The 23,505-nt window shown below is 39.6% G+C and overlaps 1 protein-coding gene across 2 annotated transcripts in view; it reads left to right on the top strand.

The window, feature by feature from the left end:
* Window positions 1-23,505, top strand: part of APIP (APAF1 interacting protein) — a 60,921-nt gene that overhangs the window by 24,845 nt on the left and 12,571 nt on the right. The window contains exons 1-6 of one of the 2 annotated variants that reach the window (XR_001115348.2): window positions 836-1,073; window positions 2,699-2,816; window positions 3,140-3,275; window positions 7,792-7,959; window positions 8,528-8,668; window positions 13,577-13,693. Coding sequence is in view for 1 of the 2 variants with exons in the window: in XM_003254409.3 (XP_003254457.1) it covers window positions 1,025-1,073; window positions 2,699-2,816; window positions 3,140-3,275; window positions 7,792-7,959; window positions 8,528-8,627 (571 nt within the window). In the remaining variant the exon portion in view is untranslated. Of the gene's footprint in view, window positions 1-835; window positions 1,074-2,698; window positions 2,817-3,139; window positions 3,276-7,791; window positions 7,960-8,527; window positions 8,979-13,576; window positions 13,694-23,505 lie in introns of those variants that run through there. The other variant, XM_003254409.3, reaches the window with a different exon arrangement.

Genomic DNA, 23,505 nt, shown 5'->3' with positions numbered 1-23,505 from the left:
TGAACTTCAGAAGCTTGATATATAGGCCATCATCCTCATTTACACTATGAAATGTTTGATATTTGTTCAATATCCCTATGTCTGTGCCTTACTAGCAGAAACTAGAGCATGCAGGTACTGGCATTTTCTTGGTTTGCATATATGCGGTGGCTCATTAATACTCTGTGGCAGCAACTGAAACTGGTAAGTTATCAAAGATATCCAACGAGAAGAGAAAAAACCTGATACATGAGCCGAGGGACATTTGTTTAGTTGTTGTTGAGGGTGGAGGGAATTCAGAGAAGATTTGAAATTAATTTCCAAATCAAATTTGAAAGCACCTTGTGGTAAATGGTAGGCTATAGCATTTCCCTTAGTCCAACATCCTGTAACAAAGCGATCTTCACATGTAGCCATTCTGATATTTTGAACTCTTTGTAGTTGTTTTAGCTTTATTACTAAATTTTTTTCCAAGATATGTATGCTTTTCAAATGGCAAGCATGTGATTCTATCCAAAAAGTAGTCCAGCGTTAATACAGTAATTTAAGAAACTGTCCAGCAGAGGTCTCTGAACTTCATAGTTTAATAAGAGCATTTCAAACAATAAATCAAACCTGATTCTTTGCATGACAGAAATATACTTCTATTGAGCATATTTTCCAGATTGGATTTTAGAATAACTGTATTTCACATAGGTTAAACTCTGCTTATTCATGTTTAAAGATGCTGAAGACTTATGTTTTCAGATTTTTATTCCCCTACTGGATGAAAGCCTGGTTACCACCAACTTTGCACTATAAAAAGAATAAATATATATGAAACGTAGAAGACAAAAGCAACAACTAATATTCTACTATGCCACCAGCACTACAAAGGCATTGATGTAGTTTGGCTTTCTTTCTATGCAGCCAAAATCCATAATTAAATCAAGCAACTGGCTGTATTGCTTGATTTATAAAGAACATGCATGACTGGACTGCAAACTTTTCTTTGTGCAAAAGCAGGAAATAAATAAATACCAATTTGTATGTTTTGTGTTGCCAGCGATGAAATCTACATTGCTCCTTCAGGAGTGCAAAAGGAACGAATTCAGGTACGGTAATGGGATTCTTTAACCTCAGTGTCTTTTCTTCTTAATTACTGTTTTATGAAATGGAATTAATTTTAAGAGAAAACGTTCATTTTATCACAACAATTTGAATAACTAATCAGCAAACATTTATTGAGTAATTATTAAATGTTTTTTAAGGTGGTAGATATCTTCCATACAACCAGTGTATGTTTTGAAATCTCATTCAACCTATAGGGGGCAAAAGTGAATAGTGCAATCTTAAATCACAGTAAAGAGCAATTATAACTTTGCAGCTTTATAACACTATGATCTTTATCAGGCGGGTGGAATAATCAGATTGATGGTCTCAGATGAACCAAATTAATTCATATTTCCTAATAGCAAAGTTATTCTAATTTCAAGATTTCAAGTTATGAAACTTTGTTTCAAATTTTGAGAAGTCTTATTCTGTGTTAATGCCGGAACAATACCCCAAATCTAGTTAAAGCAAACACATAATTATTTAACTTCTAATACAAGAAAAAAGAAAAGCTGCTTTATTAATAAAACATGTATATTGTAGTTTTTAAATAAATCTTGGCAGATAAAAGCTGCAGATCAGAAATATGCATGCATTACTGTATGTGGATCAGATACCTATCAACAGTAGACTGGCTAAAGAAAATGTGGTACATATATACCATGGATTAGTATGCAGCCATAATAAAGAACAAGATCACATCCTTTGCAGCAACATGAGTGGAGCTGGAAACCATTATCCTAAGTGAATTAATGCAGGACAGAAAAATCAAATACCGCATGTTCTCACTTACAGTGGGAGCTAAACATTGAGTACATACAGTCACAAAGAAGGGAGCAATACACACTGGGACCTACTTGAGGGTGGAGGGTGGGAGGAAGGTGAGGATGGAAAAACTGCTGTCAGTTACTATGCTTATTACATGTGTGACAAAATAATCTGTACACCAGACTCTTGTAACATGCAATTTACCTATGTAACAAACCTCCACATGTACCCCTGGACCTAAAATAAAAGTTAAAAGAAAAACCTGTAGATCTACTTAATTTCTTAAGCTTTGAGAAGAATATACCTTATTGAGATTAACCGTTCTGAGTACCAGCTAAATTTCTCAAGGGTTAGAAAATTTTACACAAAATTTTGCTTTTATCTTACAAAATGTGGGGAAAAAAATTTTAACACCCATCTTTGGAATGTCGATTTCTTTATATAGGCTTTCTGAAATACAGTTGTGAAATTATAGGGCAAAGTTGAGAAGCTAAATTGTTGAAATGACAGCAGTAACATCATTACATAAATAGTAATTTTCCATATCATTTTTTGTCTTCAAATTTTTTTTAATTTTTGGGATTTGTATTAAACTTTTGAGAATATTTTTACTAGTAGAAATCACTTTTTTATTTCTCAAAATTGCTAAATTATTTTGAGAAACTATAATTATATATTTAAAATGTAAGTTAAATATATACATATATTAGCACTCTATGTATATGTATACTATATATATACATAAGTATGTATACTATAAACTTTCTTGTATTCTTATGTATATGTACACAAGAAAAGGAACATTTCTAATTGATATTTTACAAGCCTTCTTTTTTTCTTTTTTTCCCTCTATAAATAGCCTGAAGACATGTTTGTGTGTGATATAAATGAAAAGGACATAAGTGGACCTTCGCCATCTAAGAAGCTAAAAAAAAGCCAGTGTACTCCTCTTTTCATGAATGCTTACACAATGAGAGGTATGCAGAAAATATATTCAATATAAAGAATATTTGCAGAGTAGGCTCCTCTGAATAATGGTAATTATTATTTCAGTTAACATTTCTTGGATACCCACCATGTGCAAGAACTTTAAGTGCATGAACTTACTCAGTTCTCACATCAACCTATGAGGAAGGTCCATTATTCCACTTACCCTCCTGCCTACCACCAACTTATTCCATGCCAGGAAAAATAAGCCCATAACCATATGTAAATATATGTATAACTATATGGACTTTTTTTCTTTAAAAGCTGTAATTCAGTCTTCATTGAGCATGCGGCTTTCTTCTTCCTCCTTCAGGAGCAGGTGCAGTGATTCATACCCACTCTAAAGCTGCTGTGATGGCCACCCTTCTCTTTCCAGGACGGGAGTTTAAAATTACACATCAAGAGATGATAAAAGGAATAAAGAAATGTACTTCTGGAGGGTATTATAGGTATTTTTTTTTCCTTTTTCTTAAATAATTTGAAAAGAATCCTTCCTTCTCTTTGATAAATAGAATACTGATCATTTTATGCATATAATGAGATGTCGTGAGATCTGTGTTAAGTAATACTCCATTTAATATTACACTTCCAGACCTATTCTCATGACACAAATGGGATGTCTTCCCTCCTCTCCCGCCCCTACCCCAGCCATGGTAAATTATTAGCAATATGAATAATGAAATGTTTAAGTAAACTGAAAAAAGTCTTGACTGAGATCTCTATCGTGATGGAAAGACTATGTTCCTGTATTGAGGCAGCCAAAGATATCTTCACCTTCACTTTGTCTTCAGAAATTTGAGCAGTGACTAAAGTTTATACTTCATGATGATTTAATTTAGTATTTCTGGAATATTTTCATATTTATGTAAGTTTTTTTAATAAAGTAGATCTCTATATTTTTAGAATTTTTCAGTGTGGAAGGTGATATGGATAGTAAGTATAGATTACCATTCTAGATCAGTTTAAATAAATTCATCAGTCCACAAAAGTGTAGTAATTCTTCATAATTCTAGAATATAATGGCATGAAGAAACATGTTCTCCGTGTTCAGGGACAAGCTAAGCATTTCATCTGAGTTTATTAGCATTCTCATTCCTGAACCTTCACTCTTAATTTCCTAAAGGTCTTGATTCTACCTTGCCTTGTTTAGAGGAAAACGATGCCAGTTTTACTAAAGTGTTATTACCACAATATCATATTCTTACTGCATGTAATGGAATGTACATGTTTAAACTAGTGCACTGAGAAATTGATTTGATTTCAGTTAATATTTATTGTGTGCTTAAAGCATTCCTCAGGACTGTGAAACACCTATTTACAAAAGTTAAATATTTTAATTAAGAGAAGTGTACATACTGAAGAAACTAGAGCCCCAGATTGCCTCTTCCATATCTGGGGCTGAAGGAGAGGCCTTATGGGTGCCGTCAGTTTCATATGAATTTTATTGTTTTGGTGAAGAAATAAAAGTAGGTCAGAAGAATCAGTTTTTCTGAAAAGAGGGAAAAGGTAAGATAGAGGAACAGGGCACAAGAGAGAGTCTTTGCAATTTTGTGGCGAGGCCAAGCATGGTGGCCCTTTGCAATTCTGTTGGAGCCTAGCTGGGAAACGAGTAATAGAGTCATTATCACAGCTCAGGAGACAGTGTTATTTTATCTGAATTTGAAGAGAATCCTGAGTCTAGTCAAAAGAAAGGCAATGAAAGCTGGATGAGGTAAGAAAGGATGGAGTTTAAAATTCTCCACTGTGTTTTTTTTAAGTTTATCTTTTATATAAAGAATAACTTTAAAATACAGTCACTTGTCACTGTGGATGGGGATATGTTCTGCGAAATGTGTCACTAGGTGATTTCATCATTGTGTGAACAGCAGAGTGTGCATACACAAACGTAGATGGTATAGCCTACTGCACACCCAGGGTATGTGGTATAGCCTAATGCTCCTAGGCTACAAGCCTGCATAGCAGGTTACTGAGCAAAGTACTGTAGGCAATTGCAACACAATGGTAGGTGTTTGTGTATCTAAACATAGAAAAGGTTCGGTAAAAAAAAAAATATGATGTAAAAGGTAAAAAGTGGCACACCTGTCTAAGGCCCTGACTATGAACGGAGCTTGCAGAACTGGAAGTTGTTCTGGGTGAATCAGTGAGTGAGTGGTGAGTAAATGTGAAGGCCTAGGACATTACACTACTATAGACTTTATAAGCATTGTACGTTTAGGCTACATGAAATTTATTGAAAACATTTCTTAATAATAACCCCAGCTTACTGTAACTTTTTTAGTTTATCAAGCTTTTACTTTTTTTTTTAACTTTTGGACTCTTGTAATAGTACCTTAAAACACACATTGTACAGCTATACAAAAATATTTTCTTTATATCCTTATTCTATAAGATTTTTTCTATTTTAATTTTTTTAACTTTTAAAATTTTTTTTGTTAAAATCTGAGACACAAACACATGTATTAGCCTAGGTGTACACAGGGTCAGGGTCATCAATATCACTGCCTTCCACCTCCACACCTTGTCTCACTGGAAGGTCTTCAGGGGCAAGTAACATGCATGGAGCTGTCATCTCCTGTGATAACAGTGCCTTCTTCCGGAATACCTCCTGAAGGACCTGCCTGAGGCTGCTTTACAGTTTAACTTTTTAAAAACCATATAAGTAGAAGGAGTACACCCTAAAATAGTGTTTTAAAATTATAGTGTAATAAATACATAAACTACTAACATAGTCATTTGTTATCATTATCACGTATTACATACTGTAATAATTGTGTATGCTGTACTTTTATACAGCCAGCAGCACAGTAGGTTTGTTTACACCAGCATCACCACAGACATTTGCATAATATGTTGTGCTGTGACCTTATGACAGCTATGCGGTCATTAGGCGATAGGAGTTGTTGGGAGCCGAAAGGCCAAAGGGATCGTGATCAACTCAGCATTCCACTGGAGGCTATATGATCAAACAGCAAACTGTTTATCATGAATGCAGGATGTGAGCAAACTCACACTGCGCCTGCCACCAAAAGGTTTGCTGAGGGACATCACTCCCTGGCACCGGGCTCCTTGAAGTTATCTATTGAGAAATCTAGTGCTTATTGTTCAAAGGATGCAGTCTCGCAAGCCTGCTGTGAACCAAAACAGCCAACTAACAATTGCCCGACCGTCGCCCCCCCATTTCTCGTTATCTCTTTTACCAATAAATACGGAGGGCTGTGTACAGCTTGGGGCCCTTGTCCACTAGAGGCAAGGTGCCCTGACCCCTTCTTCCAAACGTACTCTCTCATCTTTATCTTTTATTCCCACGTTCGCTCCCTTTATTCAGTCCACCAGGTCCGTGCAGGTTAGAAGGAGTTTTTCAGCTCCATTATAATCTTACAGGACCACCATCATATCTGTGGTCTGACACTGACAGAAACGTGGTTTCTGTCATAACTGTACTAGTTCTTACCAGGGAAGGTTAACATATGTATCTGTACAATGTATACCTATATATACATGTAAAGTGGGAGGATTGTAAAGTGGGAGGATTGGCTTGAATTCATTTTCAGGTCTTATTTTGCTGTGAAATTATTTTGCTCCTGGAAATGTTTCTGACTATTGAGTGCATGCTAGAGAAAAATATAAGTTTGTGGTTCTCTTGGCCAATATTAGGAAAGATGTGAGACTAGCAATTCATTGCTTCAATATTTAAGGATACTTTTTTTCTTTTTTCTTTTTTTTTTTTTTTTTTGAGACTAAGTCTGGCTCTGTCGCCCAGGCTAGAGTGTAGTGGCTCGATCTCGGCTCATGCAACCTCCGCCTCCCAGGCTCAAGCCATTCTCTCACCTCAGTCTTCCAAGTAGCTGGGACTACAGGCATGCACCACCATACCTGGCTGATTTTTGTATTTTTTGTACAGACAGGGTTTCACCATGTTGGCCAGGCTGGTTTTGAATTCATGAGCTCAAGCAGTCCACCTGCCTTGGCTTCCCAAAGTGCTGGGATTATAGCCATGAGCCATTGCACCCAGCCATAGTTAAGGATATTCTATAATTACCTCTGCTTTACTTAAGTAATGGGCAACGCTATACTCTTAATGATAATGGTTGGCCAAGTTATCAGTCACATGATGACTACTTAGTCTGTGCTTGCCCTACAGTAGCAATTTCTGAATACTTTAGCTAGAATTTTTTTTTTAAGTTTTAGCACTACTGAAGTAGTGAAAAAGCAGATGTTACATTAACAAGACAAGAGAAATTCATGTACAAAGGAAAGCTTGTCTGAGTTTTATAGGTTATAAATGACTTCAAGAATAGACTTAATTTTGCCAGTGACAATTATGTGTTTAAATATTACATTCTGATTTCATCACATGTATTTCCTGAGAGGAAAGTGGAAGTAAAAGAAGTTCTAATGCTACAGATTTGAGAATGTTCTGAAAGCGTCATACCTTTAATAGTTATCTCTAGAACGTTCTTGCTGTCCTAGTGCCACAAACCATGCTTGTGTTTATTGATTTGCCTATCTCAGATACTTTGGGATTCTGCAGAAATGAAATACAGTGATTTTGTATTAATTGGGAAATTCTTAATATATAATTCAATTTTTAATGTTTTCTGTGCTTCTGATTCTGAAATGTATCATTTGCCATCTCCTCGTATAAATATTATGATTGTCCCTGCCTCAAGGAAACATTTGTATGATCTTGATGATTTCTTTGTTAGGTTTTGGTATATTTTACAAATTTCTACCACTTAGGCTTAGGATTAGACAAAGCCTGCCACATTCCCAAGGTACCTTTTGATAGAGATGTTTATTTATACAAGGTACACAGAGTAACACGCAACATCCTGTTCATAATTTGGAGTGGCTTTTCAGATACAAAGAGTGTGTCTAACTGGTTACTTGAAAAAATTACATATTGTATACATATCAACGCTTGATTTGTTTTAATGGAAAAAAATGGCTTGTTTTGTCTTACAGATATGATGATATGTTAGTGGTACCCATTATTGAGAATACACCTGAGGAGAAAGACCTCAAAGATAGAATGGCTCATGCAATGAATGAATACCCAGACTCCTGTGCAGTACTGGTCAGACGTCACGGAGTATATGTGTGGGGGGAAACGTGGGAGAAGGCCAAAACCATGTGAGTGTAAATCAAAGAACATGGGGAACAAGTTACCACCTGCTAAATGTGGTATGTGAAAGAAAACAAAGATGTGAATGTGAAATGTGAAAGAAATGTGAAAGAAAACAAAGTATGTCAGTTGGTTTAAATTTAAATTGTTTATCATTATTTCTAGGTACTTCATTTTTATTATGTATCCATTCATGAGGAAGTATTGATTGGATGAGCTGTTGTTTGGCAAGGCTCTAGGAATGTTGATAGAGGAAGAAGACACAGATCCCGAGTTACAAAAGTTCTATTTCAGAAAGTGACATCTAGTTTAAAAAAAATGTAAATTTATGTAGGCAGTATATTTTAAACTCTCTTTTATTTCCTGAGAGATATGTAATATTGTTGCATGACTTAATATGATTCTTTTCTGTGTTTTAAAAATGTTGAGGGCAAAATACAATTTTGGCCTAGAATTGAGAGAAAATATGTACTAGGAACAAAGCAGAGTTAACTGCAAGAGAGGAGAAATGCAGTTCTTTAGGACTAGAGAACTCTGTTTCAATAAACACTGGTTCTTTTTGCTTTTATTTTACAGGTGTGAGTGTTATGACTATTTATTTGATATTGCCGTATCAATGAAGAAAGTAGGACTTGATCCTTCACAGCTCCCAGTTGGAGAAAATGGAATCGTTTAAGCCAAAAGAAAGTCTAATTATATACGGAGATAAAGCTAAACGTAATTATTATTTAAATGAAAGCTATTTTTTTAAATGAATTGAAATTTTTCATGATGCTTACTAATTTGCCACTAAATACTGCAAATGGTCACCCTGAATCTCTTCTGACATTGGATGTTATTTGCTTATATTCTTATAATTTTAAATGAGGGGACAGTGAAATGAAAATTTTATACTCCATGTTTCTGTTTATTTTTAAATCCTTAACAGCAAAATATTTGCCTTTAATTTCTTTTTTATATATACTCTCAGAGAATTCCTCTTAATTTTTAAAGATGCTGGTGATAATAAAATTCATTGGAAAATTTCCTCACTGTGGAATGAGCATTTTCTTGTTTTAATGTTGGTGTCAGAAAATCTATATGAAACATTAAGTCCAAATTTATCCCTCAATGTTAATGTCAAAATAATTTTATAGATTTCCCCTATTAGCTTTAGTGTTTCCCTGTAGTCTACAATAGGACAGTCATTTTATATTGGGATCAGTTGTGAAATTCAGGTCAGGTGGTATCAACTCAAATTCCCTTAACCAAACAAATCTTGATCAAACCGATGATGTAATCAGAAAGTACTTTCTTTAAAATTGTTTTAAATTTTAGGTTTGGGGGCCCACATGAAGGTTTGTTACATAGACAAACACATGTCACAGGGGTTTGTTGTACATATTATTACGTCACCCAAGTATTAAGTTCAGTATCCAATAGTTATCTTGTATGCTCTTCTTCCTCCTCCCACCCTCCCCCATCAAGTAGACCCCAGTGTCTGTTGTTTCCTTCTTTGTAGTCATAAGTTATTGCCATTTAGCTCCCACTTAGAAGTGAGAACATGCATTATTTGGTTTCCTGTTACTGTGTTAGTTTGCTAAGAATAATAGCCTCCAGCTCCATCCGTGTTCCCACAAAAGACATAATCTTGTTCTTTTCTATGGCTGCATAATATTCCATAGTGTATATGTACCATATTTTCTTTATCCATTCTGTCACTGATGGGCATTTAGGTTGATTCCATATCTTTGCTCTTGTGAATAGTGCTGCAGTGAACATTTGTGTGCATGTGTCTTTATGGTAGAATGCTTTATATTCCTTTAGGTATATACCCAGTAATAGGATTGCTGGGTCAAATGGTTGTTCTGCTTTTAGCTCTTTGAGGAATTGCCATACTGCTTTCCACAATGTTTGAACTAATTTGCACTCCTACCAACACTATATAAGGGTTCCCTTTTCCCTGCAACCTTGCCTGTATCTGGGTTTGTTTGTTCTTTTTTTTTTTTTTTTTTTTTTTTTTGTGACAGAGTCTTGCTCTGTCACCCAGGCTGGAGTGCAGTAGCACCATCTTGGCTCACTGCAACCTCCACCTCCTGGGTTCAAGCAATTCTCCTGCCTCAGCCTCCCAAGTAGCTGGGAGATCACAGGCATGGTACCATGCCAAGCTAATTTTTGTATTTTAGCAGAGACAGGGTTTCGCCATGTTGGCCAGACTGGTCTCAAACTCCTGGCCTCAAATAATCCACCCGCCTCGGCCTCCCAAAGTGCTGTGATTACAGGCATGAGCCACTGCCCCCAGCCTGTTTTCTGGATTCTTGGCGGAGGTTCTTCCACTGGGGAAAAGTAGTTTTAGCCACCTCTGGTTAATTTCATTTTCCTCATTTTAAAATGCAGCTAATGAATAAGATAAAGTATGTGGAGGAACAAACCACAATGCTTAATCCAGTGTAGATATTCAATAAATATTAGTGTTTTTTAAAATCCCTTTTAATCCTCATAATAGTCTTTTGAGATAGGTAGTATACCTATTTTCTTAGATGAGAAAATTGAGGCTCAGATAGGAATAATAAATATGTAGAATTTAAATAAGAGAAAATAGGTAAACTTCTTAACACAGTACCTGTCATATACTATGTGTGCACTCAAAATATAAACTTCCTTTCCTAAAAACCTCTCACCTAACTATCTTCAAAGTAATTGTCATGCAGGTAAACCTTTTAAACTATGCAGCAGCAGCAGCACATCTCCAATTGTATATTTCTTTCCTGGGAGTGCAGAAAAGATTGCAAAACCTGCTTTAGAGGTGGGGGAACAGCTGGTGGAAGGCTGTATCCCCTAGTTAATATCCTTTTTTTTAAGAATATGATCCCTCCTGTGTGACTGCTAGAAGCTGAGGTCCAAAGATGAATACAAATGCAGGCTGGGAGCTAATCCTCAGTACCTGCCACATAGCGGTTCAGTGAATGAGGGAGGGGGAAGCAGGCATTCTTCACATGCCCTTGTGATTGTTGTTCTCTCAGTTATTCCAGCTTCTTTAAATAAGAGGAAAATTTGGTTATGAATGCAAGATTAAACTGGTAAGAGATCTAGATCAAACACATTTTTTATTTCATTAAGTGCAGGACATGCCATTCACTCTCAGATTGAATAAGGGATTAACACATTTTAGTCCAGAGACTATCATTTGTTTCTCAAATGATTCTAGAGCCTTTTGGTCCCACCCAACTTTCTTGTGAGAGTTACTTCAAAATAACGTAATTCCCCAGAGAATTTCCCAAAATCAGAAAGGTAAAGTCATAATCTTAAGGAGTGTTTGATTTTATATCTCAATTTGTTCAAATATTTCCCTTTTGAGAAAATTTTGCCATGTCTCATCAGCAGTTCTAGTCAAGATGGTCAGATGTGGAACTAATAATGTTGACATCACTATTCAAGAGGCAATTTGAATTCTCCCACCAAGTTTCTTTAAAGCAGGACTACAAGGCCCAGCACAGTGGCTCATGCCTGTAATCCCAGCACTTTGGGAGGCTGAAGTAGGCAGATCACCTGAGGTCAGGAGTTTCAAGACCAGCCTGGCCAACATGGTGAAACCCCATCTCTACTAAAAATATTTTAAAAATTAGCCAGGCATAGTGGCAGGCACCTGTAGTCCCCTCTACTTCAGAGGCTGAGGCACGAGAATCACTTGAACCAGGGAGCTGGAGGGTACAGTGAGCTGAGATCGCACCACTGCACTCCAGCTTGGGTGACAAAGTGAGACTCTGTCTCAAAATAATAATAATAATAATTTCACCACCACTGAGATGATCTTGTGACATGCTTTGTCCAACAAAATGGGGCAGAAGTGACATTATACAGTTCTGATCCTGGGTCTTGGGAAGCCTGGGGTTTCTGCTGTGTTGCAGAACCCTGCCCAGCCATCCTAAAAAAAAAAAAAAAAAAAGAATATTAGGATGTTATCAAAGAAGCAATTATTTCTCTATCACCCTCTACGATTTTTAGGAATGAAATTAAACTGATAAGCCTGCACATTTCTGCTCTTTCCACTTTGTTCTAGTAGTCTTTCACAGATATGAAAATCCTGATGACCCCTGTTTAGTGTAGCTTAAAAATGTGTTGATTCTGCTTTAAATGAAAACCTCTAAAGGCTTTGCACGTAAGTGACACTTTCCAAAGGCACTTTCAAAGCCATTTACAGGATTTCAGATATAATTCTGCCCTTTAAATCTCCTTGTTTTTAGCAATTATTGCAGTTAATTTAATTGTATGACATCTCTAGTGCTCTTATCACACAATAGAATGAATTAAGTCATTTTGATCAACATTCATCAATGTCATATCAGCTATCAATGTGTGCCATTTATAGAAACACTCTGAAAAAGACTTCCTTCTTCTATCTTCCTAAATTTCAGAACTTTATTCTGATTTTCTCCTACCTCTATTTATCCGGAAAGCAAAACTGAACTTCAACTTGCTGGCTCCCTTTGCAGCCAAGAATGACATTGTTTAAAAACCTTGCTATGTTGTGAAAGCGGCCACTTTGAAGGATATTACTTTGGCCCATAGTAACTTGGTAAAAATTGTTACCATTTAGCCATTTACCATTTACCATTGCTTGATTCTGACTCATCAAGCTTACCAGTAAATGTGATTTTTAAGTATAAGCTTTAACTATAAGCCTTAATCTTCAATAATTCAATGCCATTCACATATTGTTCAGGCATTTTTCCTATTTAAGAAACGAATCATCTGTCGTTCCAATATGAAATAAAAAAACTGTACAATAAGCCAAATCTATAATAATATATGTCTATTATCACTCATAATCCTTCTTAATTGCTTTCACACCCTAGGACTGAGGTTTTCCTTTTAGTTTTTCTTTCCTTCAATTCCTTCTGTCCATTTATTCTTAATTTGAGAGATCTTATTTGTTGCCTTATAACCTTCTTCTTTGCCTTTTTCTTCTCTTCCTTTTTATTCTTTAAACATACATCTTTTGTTTCTTTCTTTCAATCTTCTGTCTTAAGCTTAGACTTTCTCACCTGACACCCATTTTCTCAGCATATGTTAGTGAAATGGGAGAGTTCCCTGATCCCTCACAGGACTTAACGACAGGGGTGTCGCTCATGTGCTCAGCCACTGCAGGCTCGAACTCCTTCGGGAGGGGGAGCACACAGATGGGCGGGGGCAAGAGCCGGGGCGGGGGCGAGTGCTTTTGGGCTCCAGCCCCAGTAGCATTTAGGGGTGTGTTACAATTAATGCTCTTTTAACAGTTGCCATTCATGGATGGCTAAGTGTTAAACCAGCTCAGTAGAGAGTCAGGGTGACAGCCTTTTACACCCTGCCCTCTTGATACCTGGATCCTTGTCCGGTGTATTAGTCTGTTTTCACCCTGCTGATAAAGACATACCTGAGACCAGGCAATTTACAAAAGAAAGAGGTTTATTGGACTCATAGTTCCACGTAGCTGGGAAGGCTTCACAATCATGGCAGAAGGTGAAAAGCATATCTCACATGGCAGCAGGCAAGAGGAGAGAACTTGTGCAGGCAAACTCCCATTTTTAAAGCCATCTGATGTTGTGAGACTCTCATGAGAACAGCAGAGGAAAGACCCGCCCCCATGATTCAATTATCTCCCACCAGGTCCCTCCCACAACACGGAATTATGGGAGCTACAAGATGAGATTTGCGTGGGGACACAGAGCCAAACCATATCATCCAGCATCCAGGAAGAATCAGGTCACTCAGACTTGAAGGATGGTGAGTGCAGGGATTTTATTGGGTGATAGAGGTAGCTCTCAGTGGGATGGATGGGGAGCTGGAAAGAGGATGGAGTGGGAAGGTGATATTCCCCCAGAGTTCGGCTGCCCCAGAGCCGATCTCCTCTCTGACTGTCCCCAGCCAAACTCCTCTTGATGTTCAGACGCTGCTTCTCTTCTCTTCTCTCCTTCTCTGCCATGCCACTCTGCTGCTCTGTCGTTCTGCTACTCTTCTGTTCCTCTGCTCATGGATCTTGGGGTTTATGTGGGCACAGAATAGGGGCATGGCAGGCCAGAGTGGCCTTAGAAAAGGCAACATTTGGGCGTGAAAACAGGAATGCCTGTTCCCATTTAGGTCCATGGGTTTCCAGGCTTGAGGGTGGGGCCTTTGCCAGGGAACTGCCCTCTTCTACCTAGTATTTCCTCGCCTCCTGACCGTATCATTAGCATTTTTAATAATTTTACATTGACCTTGAGCAGAATCACAACTTTCATTTTCTGGTTGGCATTTTCTGAGGGTCTTGTAACTCCAAATTTCAGCAAATCTTCTTTCGTACTCAGTACTTGTTCAGTGCTCAAGTGTTGGTACGTATGTAGAGGTAAACTGCTGTTGGTGTCTACCCAGTTTCCCTCACTCACTGGAGCCACCTCCACTCACCCACATCCCGTGAGGCTCTGAGATGATGTCAGTCACAGTGTTCTGCCTGCCCTCTTGCTGCAGCCATAACCACGTGACCCAGACCTGGCCAGTCCTGGCCAGTCATGGCACACCATTTCCCTGCCTACAGAGGGGTTCAAAGTCTTAGGTTCCTAACTCAAGGAGAGGTGCCAGGACCCACCTCCACTACCAGATAAAGAAAGCCTGTCTCTGTTTGAAGAGAATGAAACCAACACACAAAGAAAAGTATAAAAAGCAGAGCCAAGATACAGAAATAGTTCGACTACAGCATTTTAGTACTTGGATTTAGCAGTACCTTTGGATTCACCTTCAGCCTTTTGAGTCAGAGGAGCTGAACAGATTTGCTTTTTTAAAAGTTATTTTGAGATGATTTATTCCATAATAGAGTCTTACACAATGTCTAATAGTATATCAAACCAAATGCTATGCAATGGTATGAAATAAAAGGCTAACTCTCATTAATCTTGATGAGACTCAAGTCTTTTATGTATATTACTTCATACAAAATTGGTAAATAAAGGAATGATATTGGTACATTGGTATAATACGGAAATTGCATGGATTCTTACACAATTTTTCTCAGCACATTGTTTTAAAGCAATCAGGGCAAGATTTCTTATAATTAATGAGAAAGCTTTAAAGATATAGGAAAACATTTTGGAAAAAAAGCTGAAAATCTGCAGAAGTTTATTCTTTATTGGGAAAAAAAAAGCCTGATTTAGTAGCTTTAGGGACCTTCAGTAATTTTCATTCTGTTAAGCTATCTGGAGCAGGCATGGATAAAGACACTAAGAAGATATTTCTAGTTATATAAAACAATGGATTAGGAAGGCTACAGACTGGATGCGATTTTAAAATTTGATGAAAATTGAGTTTTTTAAAAGCAAATGCCTTCAATACTTAACATCTTAAAGGAGGAAGCACAAGTCCAGGAAATTACAAGGAAGCAAATGATTAACAACCATGAATACTGGAAGAAAGCTAACTATGGTAACATTTTTATTAGTATTCTGGTTACATAGTTCATAAGTTTTTAGCGTCTTCCTCAACCTTGTCTACTCCATTTGCCTTACTATTTTTGGTACAGCATAGATTTTTCGGGAACACATATATGGTGTTAGAGCAGCAGTCCCCAGTCTTTTCGTCACCAGGGACCAGTTTTGTAGAAGACAATTTTTCCACAGATAGGGGCAGGGGGAGTGGTTTCAGTATGAAACTGTTCCACCTTAGATCATCAAGCATTAGATTCGCATAATGAGTGCATAACCTAGATCCCTCACATGTGCAGTTCACAATAGGGTTCCCACTCCTATGAGAATCTAATGCCACCAGTGATCTGGCATGAGGCAGAGCTCAGGCAGTAATGCTCGCTTGCCTGCTGCTCACCTCCTGCTGTGTGGCCCAGTTCCTAACAGGCCACAGACCAGTACAGGTCCACGGCCTGGAGGTTGGGAACCCCTGTGTTAAAGCATTTGTATTACATTTATATACACCCATACTCGTTCTGAAAAGGATTGAGAATCTCTGAAGATACAGAGACGAAAATCAAACTGTTTTTTCATTCTCTCACTCAACAACACAGAAAACTTCTGTGACCTCTGGTTACCAAGATGGATGTCGGGGATTTTTCCCCACCAGCAACCAATTCTGCAGCAGACACCATCTGCTGGGTGTCCTCCAATCCAATTTCAACAATATCTAACTGGAAACGGCATCAGATTCCACAGGTTGAAGGTTGAGTCCCAGAAGGCTGCCCTCCACTTCCGATGCCTATTGCCAGCCCCAGGTTATGACCTGTGCTTCTGACTCACCTGCTATAAATTGGGATATCCACCATTCCCTCCTTGGGTGTAATTAGCTTGCTGCAGTGGCTCACAGAACTCAGGGAAACACATTTACCAGTTTATTATAAAGGATATTACAAAGAGCACAGATGAAGACGTGCATAGGGCAAGGCACAGGGGAAGCACGTGCAGAGCTTCCATATCCTCTCCAGGCATGCCATCCTCTAGAAGCCTATACTTGTTCAGGTATCTGGAAGTTTATCCAGACTCTGTCCTTTTGGGCTTTTATGGGTGCTTCATTATGTAGGCATGATTGATTAAATCGCTGGCCATTGGTAATCAACTCAACCTTCAGCCCCTTTTTCCCTCCCTGGAGGTTAGGAAGTGGGGCTGAAAGTTTCAACCCTCTAATCCTGCCTTGGTCTTTCTGGTGACCAGCCCCCATCCTGAAGTTACCTGGAGACTGCCAGCCATCAGTCAATCATTAGCATACAAAAAGACACATCACTTTGAAGAGTCCAAGGATTTTTAGGTGTTGTATGCCAGGAAACCTGAGACAAAGATAAAATATATATTTCACAACATAGGATAAGATAATATTAAAATTTACATAATAAGATGTGGGAGGAAAGGGAAAGAAAGGAAGAAATAGAAATACAGATATTAAAGTTGAAGGGTGAGATTAAAGCTAAAACAAAATTAAAGCCACGTGTTGGTAGATAAACTATTCAGATTTTGTGCCAAATAAAGTGGCAATTCCTTGACAAACCAGTTTATTACTATTACTATTTATCTCATGCTGAACAGTGTCATTGTCTGGGGTAAATATCCGAGATTCATTGTCTCATGGTCGTGGAAAACTAGGACATGGACACACAAAGAGTGAGGTTCAGAGCGGAAGTGTAGTAGGTGAAAGAAAGAGAAGTGGGTTGTCACTTCTGTGGTGAAGTGCAGGAGGTTTTATAGATGACCTATATTGAGTAGGCGGTGTTTGATTTACATGGGGCATGGAAGATTGGTCAGACCAGGTGTGCCATTTGCATAGCGCATGAAAATCTGGCTGCCCCCCACCTCCACTCTAATATTTTACTATGCAGATAGATTCTCTACCTGGCCAGCGCTATGTTGCCTGTTCCTTTACTGCAAATGTGGCCACAAAGAAAAGGGAAGATGGAGCCTCCATGCTGAACCTGCCTGGCCCCAGGTAGCCCTTTTCTATTGGCAGAACTGCTGGCATTCACCGTGCAAGTTTCCAGCTTGCTTATCAATGTCTGCAGTTCAATTTTTCAGGCTTATTTTTGTTAGAAATTATTTGGGAGCTACTTTTTGTTAAAAGGGGAATCTTGCTGAGGAGTCTTGTGCCCTCATTATCTGCCTAAATAATTTCTTTCTAGCTCCTGTATCAATGCTAACAGGTTGACTATTTGGGGTTAGATTTAAAAATAAGAGCATAAATTTGGTAGGAGAATTTAAATATTTTTACTCCTTTGGTTAACAAGAGATATGGTAGAGAAATTATTTAGATCTGTGAAAACTCTAAAGTTATTTCCACTTTTTTATTGATTTTTCAGCTTCAATTCATGTGTGTAATAAACATGTACATTTAATGCGATTTTAAAAATTCAAAATGTACATATTCAAAATCTAAAATACATCCTTACAGTAATTTTTCCTCCCACCCTGTTCTGGTCACCCACTTCCTCTCTTTGGAGGCAACCACAGTATCAATTTCTTGCACATCTCTCCACAGATGGTCTATGCAAATATAAAAATATATCTACACATATCTGCATTGGACACAAGGATTCACCACCCAGATCCCTTTTCATGGGAGGACTTATTGCTTCAACTCTTAGGAGTGCTGTCAGCCCCATTCAGAGATCTCAGCTGCAGATTTGCTTACCCAAGGCCATGCCCTTCCCAGGGAAGCCCACATCCAGTGACTGAGGGAGCAGGAGTACGAGGACTCAGCCATTTCAGCCTGATGCTGGACATGTCTGATGTGCCAAATTTAGTTCCAGAGCTCTCCCTGGGGCAGCTGAGGCTCTCAGGCCTGTATCGCAGCTTGACTGCTCCTCAATTTGATCCTGCTTCTGCTTCCTCCCTTTCACAGGCAGGGCCACCAACAGCCCTGGTTTTCCTAGGACTGAGGGGATTTCCAGGATGCTGGATTTTCAGCGCTAAAACTAAGGCTGTTTCAGGAAAATTGGGACAAATGAGTCATCCCATCCACATGCGTTGATACCAAGGACATCACCTAATAGTGACATCTTGCATACTAAACTTTCTCTCAGAGGCTGCTTCCTGGGGAACCTCAGCCTGTGACAGTCAGTAGCAAGAGTGGTCTAAGAAAGTAGGTGATAAGCTAGCTTTGGAGCTGAGTATCTTACCACCAAGTTGACATTGAGGACCCCATCTAGAGGTGGGTGGGGTAGATAGCCCCTGGCATAAGGTGATGGTCCAATTATTGAAACTTTCACCAATGGTGAAGTGGGATAGCACACTAAGGAAGGGAAAACACCAGTACACACCATATGTCAGGCATTTGAAAATTATGGAGGAAATAGTCACAACAATGACAGTGGGAGTGGATGATTACTGTGATTGTTGCTTTGTTAAAGATAACGAAAGGCTGAGACTGATTAATGGGCAATTAAAAGTGAAGAGTGGAAGCCAGAGGGCTTCCTTGATAGCCAAGAGACTCTTCTGCAGTAGGAAAGCAGAGAAAGCTGAAGAACAGGCTCAGGTTTTAATCATCAGAATACCTGAGATTCAGAATGTTATACTCCCAACTAAGGCAGGTCTACCATGACAAGGCCAAGGCCCTTGTTGGGAAAAAATAGGACTCTGACACAAGGGATGGGGAAACTAGCATTGATGGCTCTGAAAATCTTTAATGCTCAGATTCTTGCACTTCCCAGACCTGCAAAAGTGAATTCCCTCCCTGTCAAGAGCAGCACTCCTTCCTTGCCTCTCCAGCTCAGGGCAACATATAATGTCCCCAGCATCTGTTTTCACTTCCCCTTCTGGCCATTAGGTGCATAACCAGGGTTAAGTCACAGAATAACCCAACCAGGGTTGCGCTAGGTCTGACAAGAAAGGAAAGAGTCCCCAAAGAAGCTGCAATGCCTAACTAGCAGGTACCAGCAGGCGCCACGGGAGGTCCATGGAAATGAACCCCAAGAGTGCTCAATCAGGAAAGCTGGGACATAAGGCTGGTTATGAAAGAGTTTATTTATTTTCCTAAAATACAAGATTTAACACTTTGGCTAGGATCCCAGCAGATGGGCCCAACCTGCTACATAGATGGCTCCTAGAAGTGTGGCAAAAGCAAGGACCCATGCTGAGTGAAACTAAGGTGTAAGAATTTCCATAGCACCTGGTGGAAGAATAGATTAAAAAAGATGTAGGGAAGTGGGCAGGCTGGAGTGGATGTACAGTGTAAGGCCAGATAGCACACTAGATTATTACAGTTCATGGGAAGGCCTGGACATGCTATTTATCAAGGCTACAGAAAGCACTGGTGAAAGGGATCCCAGCATTACTAACTATCCCAGGGTGAAGTAGGAGAGATCATTACAGCATTCAGCTTACAGGTACCAATGGTGATAAGACCCCAAAACAATAGAAATCAATAGACACCTGTCAGCAGCTTTTCACCGTCAAAAACCAGGTGATACAATTATTTAATAATGAGTGGTAAGATCAAAATCACAGCCAAGGGGGCCTCATCTGCAGAATTATATAGATGATTAAAACAACACAGCTTCAGGTTGGGCGCGGTGGCTCACGCCTGTAATCCCAGCACTTTGGAAGGCTGAAGCGGGTGGATCACATGAGGTCAAGAGTTCGAGACCAGCCTGGCAAACATGGTAAAACCCCTGTCTCTACTAAAAATACAAAAATTAGCCAAGCATGGTGGTGCATGCCTGTAGTTCCAGCTACTCAGGAGGCTGAGGCAGAAGAATTGCTTGAACCTAGGAGGCAGTGGTTGCAGTGAGCAAAGATAGTGCCACTACACTCCAGCCTGGGTGACAGAGTGAGATTCTGTCTCAAAAAAAAAGAAAACGAAAAAAGAAAAAAAAAAAACCCAGCATCCGCAGGAGCAAAACAGAGAGACAGTCAACAAAGGCACCCCAAAATAATATTCAGAGGCCTGGCACTCAACTTGTACCTTGAGAAGAAATCAAGACTAGATAATCAGGAGGCTGAATGCAGTCACCCCAGTAAAAACACAATCTCTTACCCAGTTTCATGACCTCAATTGTTATCTGGACCCAGAACCCACTGATGAAAAAAGAGGATAGTCTCCAGATAAAATGACTTTGCAACACCATGGCAACGCAAGAGATATTGATTCAGTCCTCTCCCCAAGGGGCCTATGGATAACTCTACACTGGGGGCAGAGGGAATACCCCAAGCATGTGATTACTGTTGGACATAGAATGTGAGGTGATACTGATAGCTGGAGACCTGAAATGCCATCTTGATCCTCCCTATTACAAGATAATCATATGGGACCAGTTTACAAGTGGACTATTGACTGAGGTCTAGCTCACAGTGGGCCTACTTACTGATCATTTCCAAATATATAATTGGAATAGACATAGTTGATAGATGGTGCAGCTCCCACATTGAATCCTTGGCCTGTTGGGTAAAAGCAGCCTATCATAGCAGAGAAGGCCAAGTAGCAGCCTTTGAAATTTCCATCTACTCCCACCTTGCCCCCAGCCAAGATACTAAATACAAAACAAACTCATATCCTGGGAGAGATGACAGAAATTAATGCTACCCTTAAGCATCTAAAGGAGGCCAGAGTAGAGATCTTCATTTTATCTCCACTTAATTCACCAGTCTGGACCCCTCCAGAAATTAGATGGATCTCCTGGAGCATGAGAGTAGACTACACAAACACAGCTGTAGCTGCTGTGCCAGGTGTGGCACCTGTGCTAGAGCAGGTGAACATGGCTTTGGGTACACAGCATGGAGCCAGCCATTTCTATCAGAAAAAAAGATTAGAAGCCAGCTGTAGTGGCTCACACTTATAGTCCCCACTGCTCAGGAGGCTGAGGCAGGAGTATCACATGAGCCCAGGAGTTAGAAGCCACAGTGAGCTATGATTGTACCACTGAACTCCAGCCTGGGCTATAGAGCTAGATCCTGTCTCTTAAAAAAGAAAAGACCAGAAACAGTTTAGTTTCGTGTGAAATAGGCAACAGAGCTATAGTTTTCTCCAGGGCTGTGTTAGTTCTCACTCTTGTAATACAGTCTGAAGAAATTTGGGCTTTCTGAGTATCTCACCGGACCTCATATTGATCCACTACATTGATGACATGGCGCTAAATGGCTGAATGATCAAGAAACAGCTAGCATCTGCTCCAGTGGTGGGAGGTAAGCCCTAGGAAGATTCAGAAGCTCAATATCAGCGAAATTTCTTAAAGATCCAATGATGATGGGCATGCTAGCATATCCCACCCGAAGTGAAAGACAAATATTACATCTTGTACTCCCCATTAGGAAGAAGGAAGCACAATTCCTTGTAGACCTCTTTAGGTTCTGAAGTCAGCACATTTCACACTTGGGAATGTGGCTCCAGTCCATGTGCTTGGTGTCTTGAAAGTTACCATCATTGAGGGAACCCAGAGCAGAAAAGGGCTCTATAGTAACTCCTGAACATTTGAGCCACTGACCTGGAAGACCGTATTGTTTAAGTACCTGTAGTGGGAAAAGATGTCATGTTAGTTTATGGTGAGTCCCAGTGGGACAATCGTTATGCAGATTCCAGATTTCTGGAGCAAAGCCATGCCATCTGCAAGGAAGAATTATTTGCCTTTTGAAAAACTCTAGTGTGCTACTGGGCCCTAATAAATATGGAACTTGCCTCTGAGATACCAAGGGTGATGGTTAATTTTATATGCCAACTTGGCCAGGCAACAATGTCCAGATATTTGGGCAAACATCAGTCTAGATGTTGCTTTGAAGCTGTTTTTTAGATATGATGGACACTTAAATCAGTAGACTTTGAGTAAAGCAGATTACCCCCCATAATATGGGTGGGCCTCGTCCAATCAGTTGAAGACTCTAAGGGAAAAGTTGGAGGTCCCCTGAGGAGAAATTCTGCATTTGTACTGCCTTTGGATTTAAGATTGCACAAGATTGCAACATCAGCTTTTCCGTGTGTTTCCGAGAGCCTGCCGGCCTGCTCTGTAAATTCTGATGGTGCCTGCTCACACAGTCACATGAGCCAATTCCTTACAATAAATCTCTCTATTTCCCCACTCTGTGTGTGTGTGTGTGTTCATCTTGGGTCTATTTCTCTGGAGAACCCTAACTAATGCACCAATTGACCCTGCATCCAGAACACGCATCATCATGAACTGGGTTTTGTCAAAGCCAGTGGTCTCCAATCTTTTTGGCACCATGGGCCAGTTTCATGGAAGCCAGTTTTCCCACAGACGGGGTAAGAGGGATGGTTTCAGGATGACATAAGTGTATTACATTTATTGTGCACTTTATTTCTATTATTATTCCATTACAATATGTAATAAAATAATAATACAACTCACATAATGTAGAATTGGCGGGAGCCCTGAGCTACTAAATGCAACTAGATGGTCCCATCTGGGGGTGATGGGGGACAGTGACAGATCATCAGGCATTAGATTCTCATAAGGAACTAGCAACCTAGATCCCTCGCATGCACAGTTCACAATAGGGTTCACAATCCTATGAGAACCTAATGCCACTGCTGATCTGACAGGAGGTGGAGCTCAGGAGGTAATGCAAGTGATAGGGAGCAGCTATAAATACAGATAAAGCTTTGCTTGCTTGCTCCTCCTGCTGTGCTGTACAGTTCCTAACAGGCCATGGACCAGTACCAGCCTATGGCCTAGTGGTGGGAGGCCCCTGGTCCACCCCAACAAGTCATAGTTTAGACAGGCCCAGCCACAATTAATCATGAATGGAAGTGGTACACCTGGGGCCAAGCCTTAGCTGGGCCAGAGGTCATGAGCAAGTTGCAATAGCAAGTTATCCAGGCTTTCACGTCAATCATTGTTATTGCACCAGTGCCCCACCCTTCGCTCCCTATGGTCACTTGGGGGATTCCTTACAACCAGCTGACACAGGAGTAAAAAACCTGGGCTTGATTTCTAGATGGGCCCACTCAGTATGTAGTGCAAGCCAAAAATGGTAAGCAGCTGCTCTACACATCCCCTCAGGGGTGGCCTTGAAAGACAGTGAAGAGGGAAAAATTCTTCCAATGGAAAGAGTTTCAAGAGATGAATCTGGTCACCCACTTTGTATGGATGAAAGAAATGGCCCAAAGTTATAGATTCATTGGCAGTGGCA

Source organism: Nomascus leucogenys, chromosome 15 (genome assembly GCF_006542625.1).
Source record: "Nomascus leucogenys isolate Asia chromosome 15, Asia_NLE_v1, whole genome shotgun sequence".
NCBI lineage: Eukaryota > Metazoa > Chordata > Mammalia > Primates > Hylobatidae > Nomascus > Nomascus leucogenys.
Note: the sequence above shows the minus strand (reverse complement) of the source record. Positions and strands in the feature narration are given on the sequence as shown.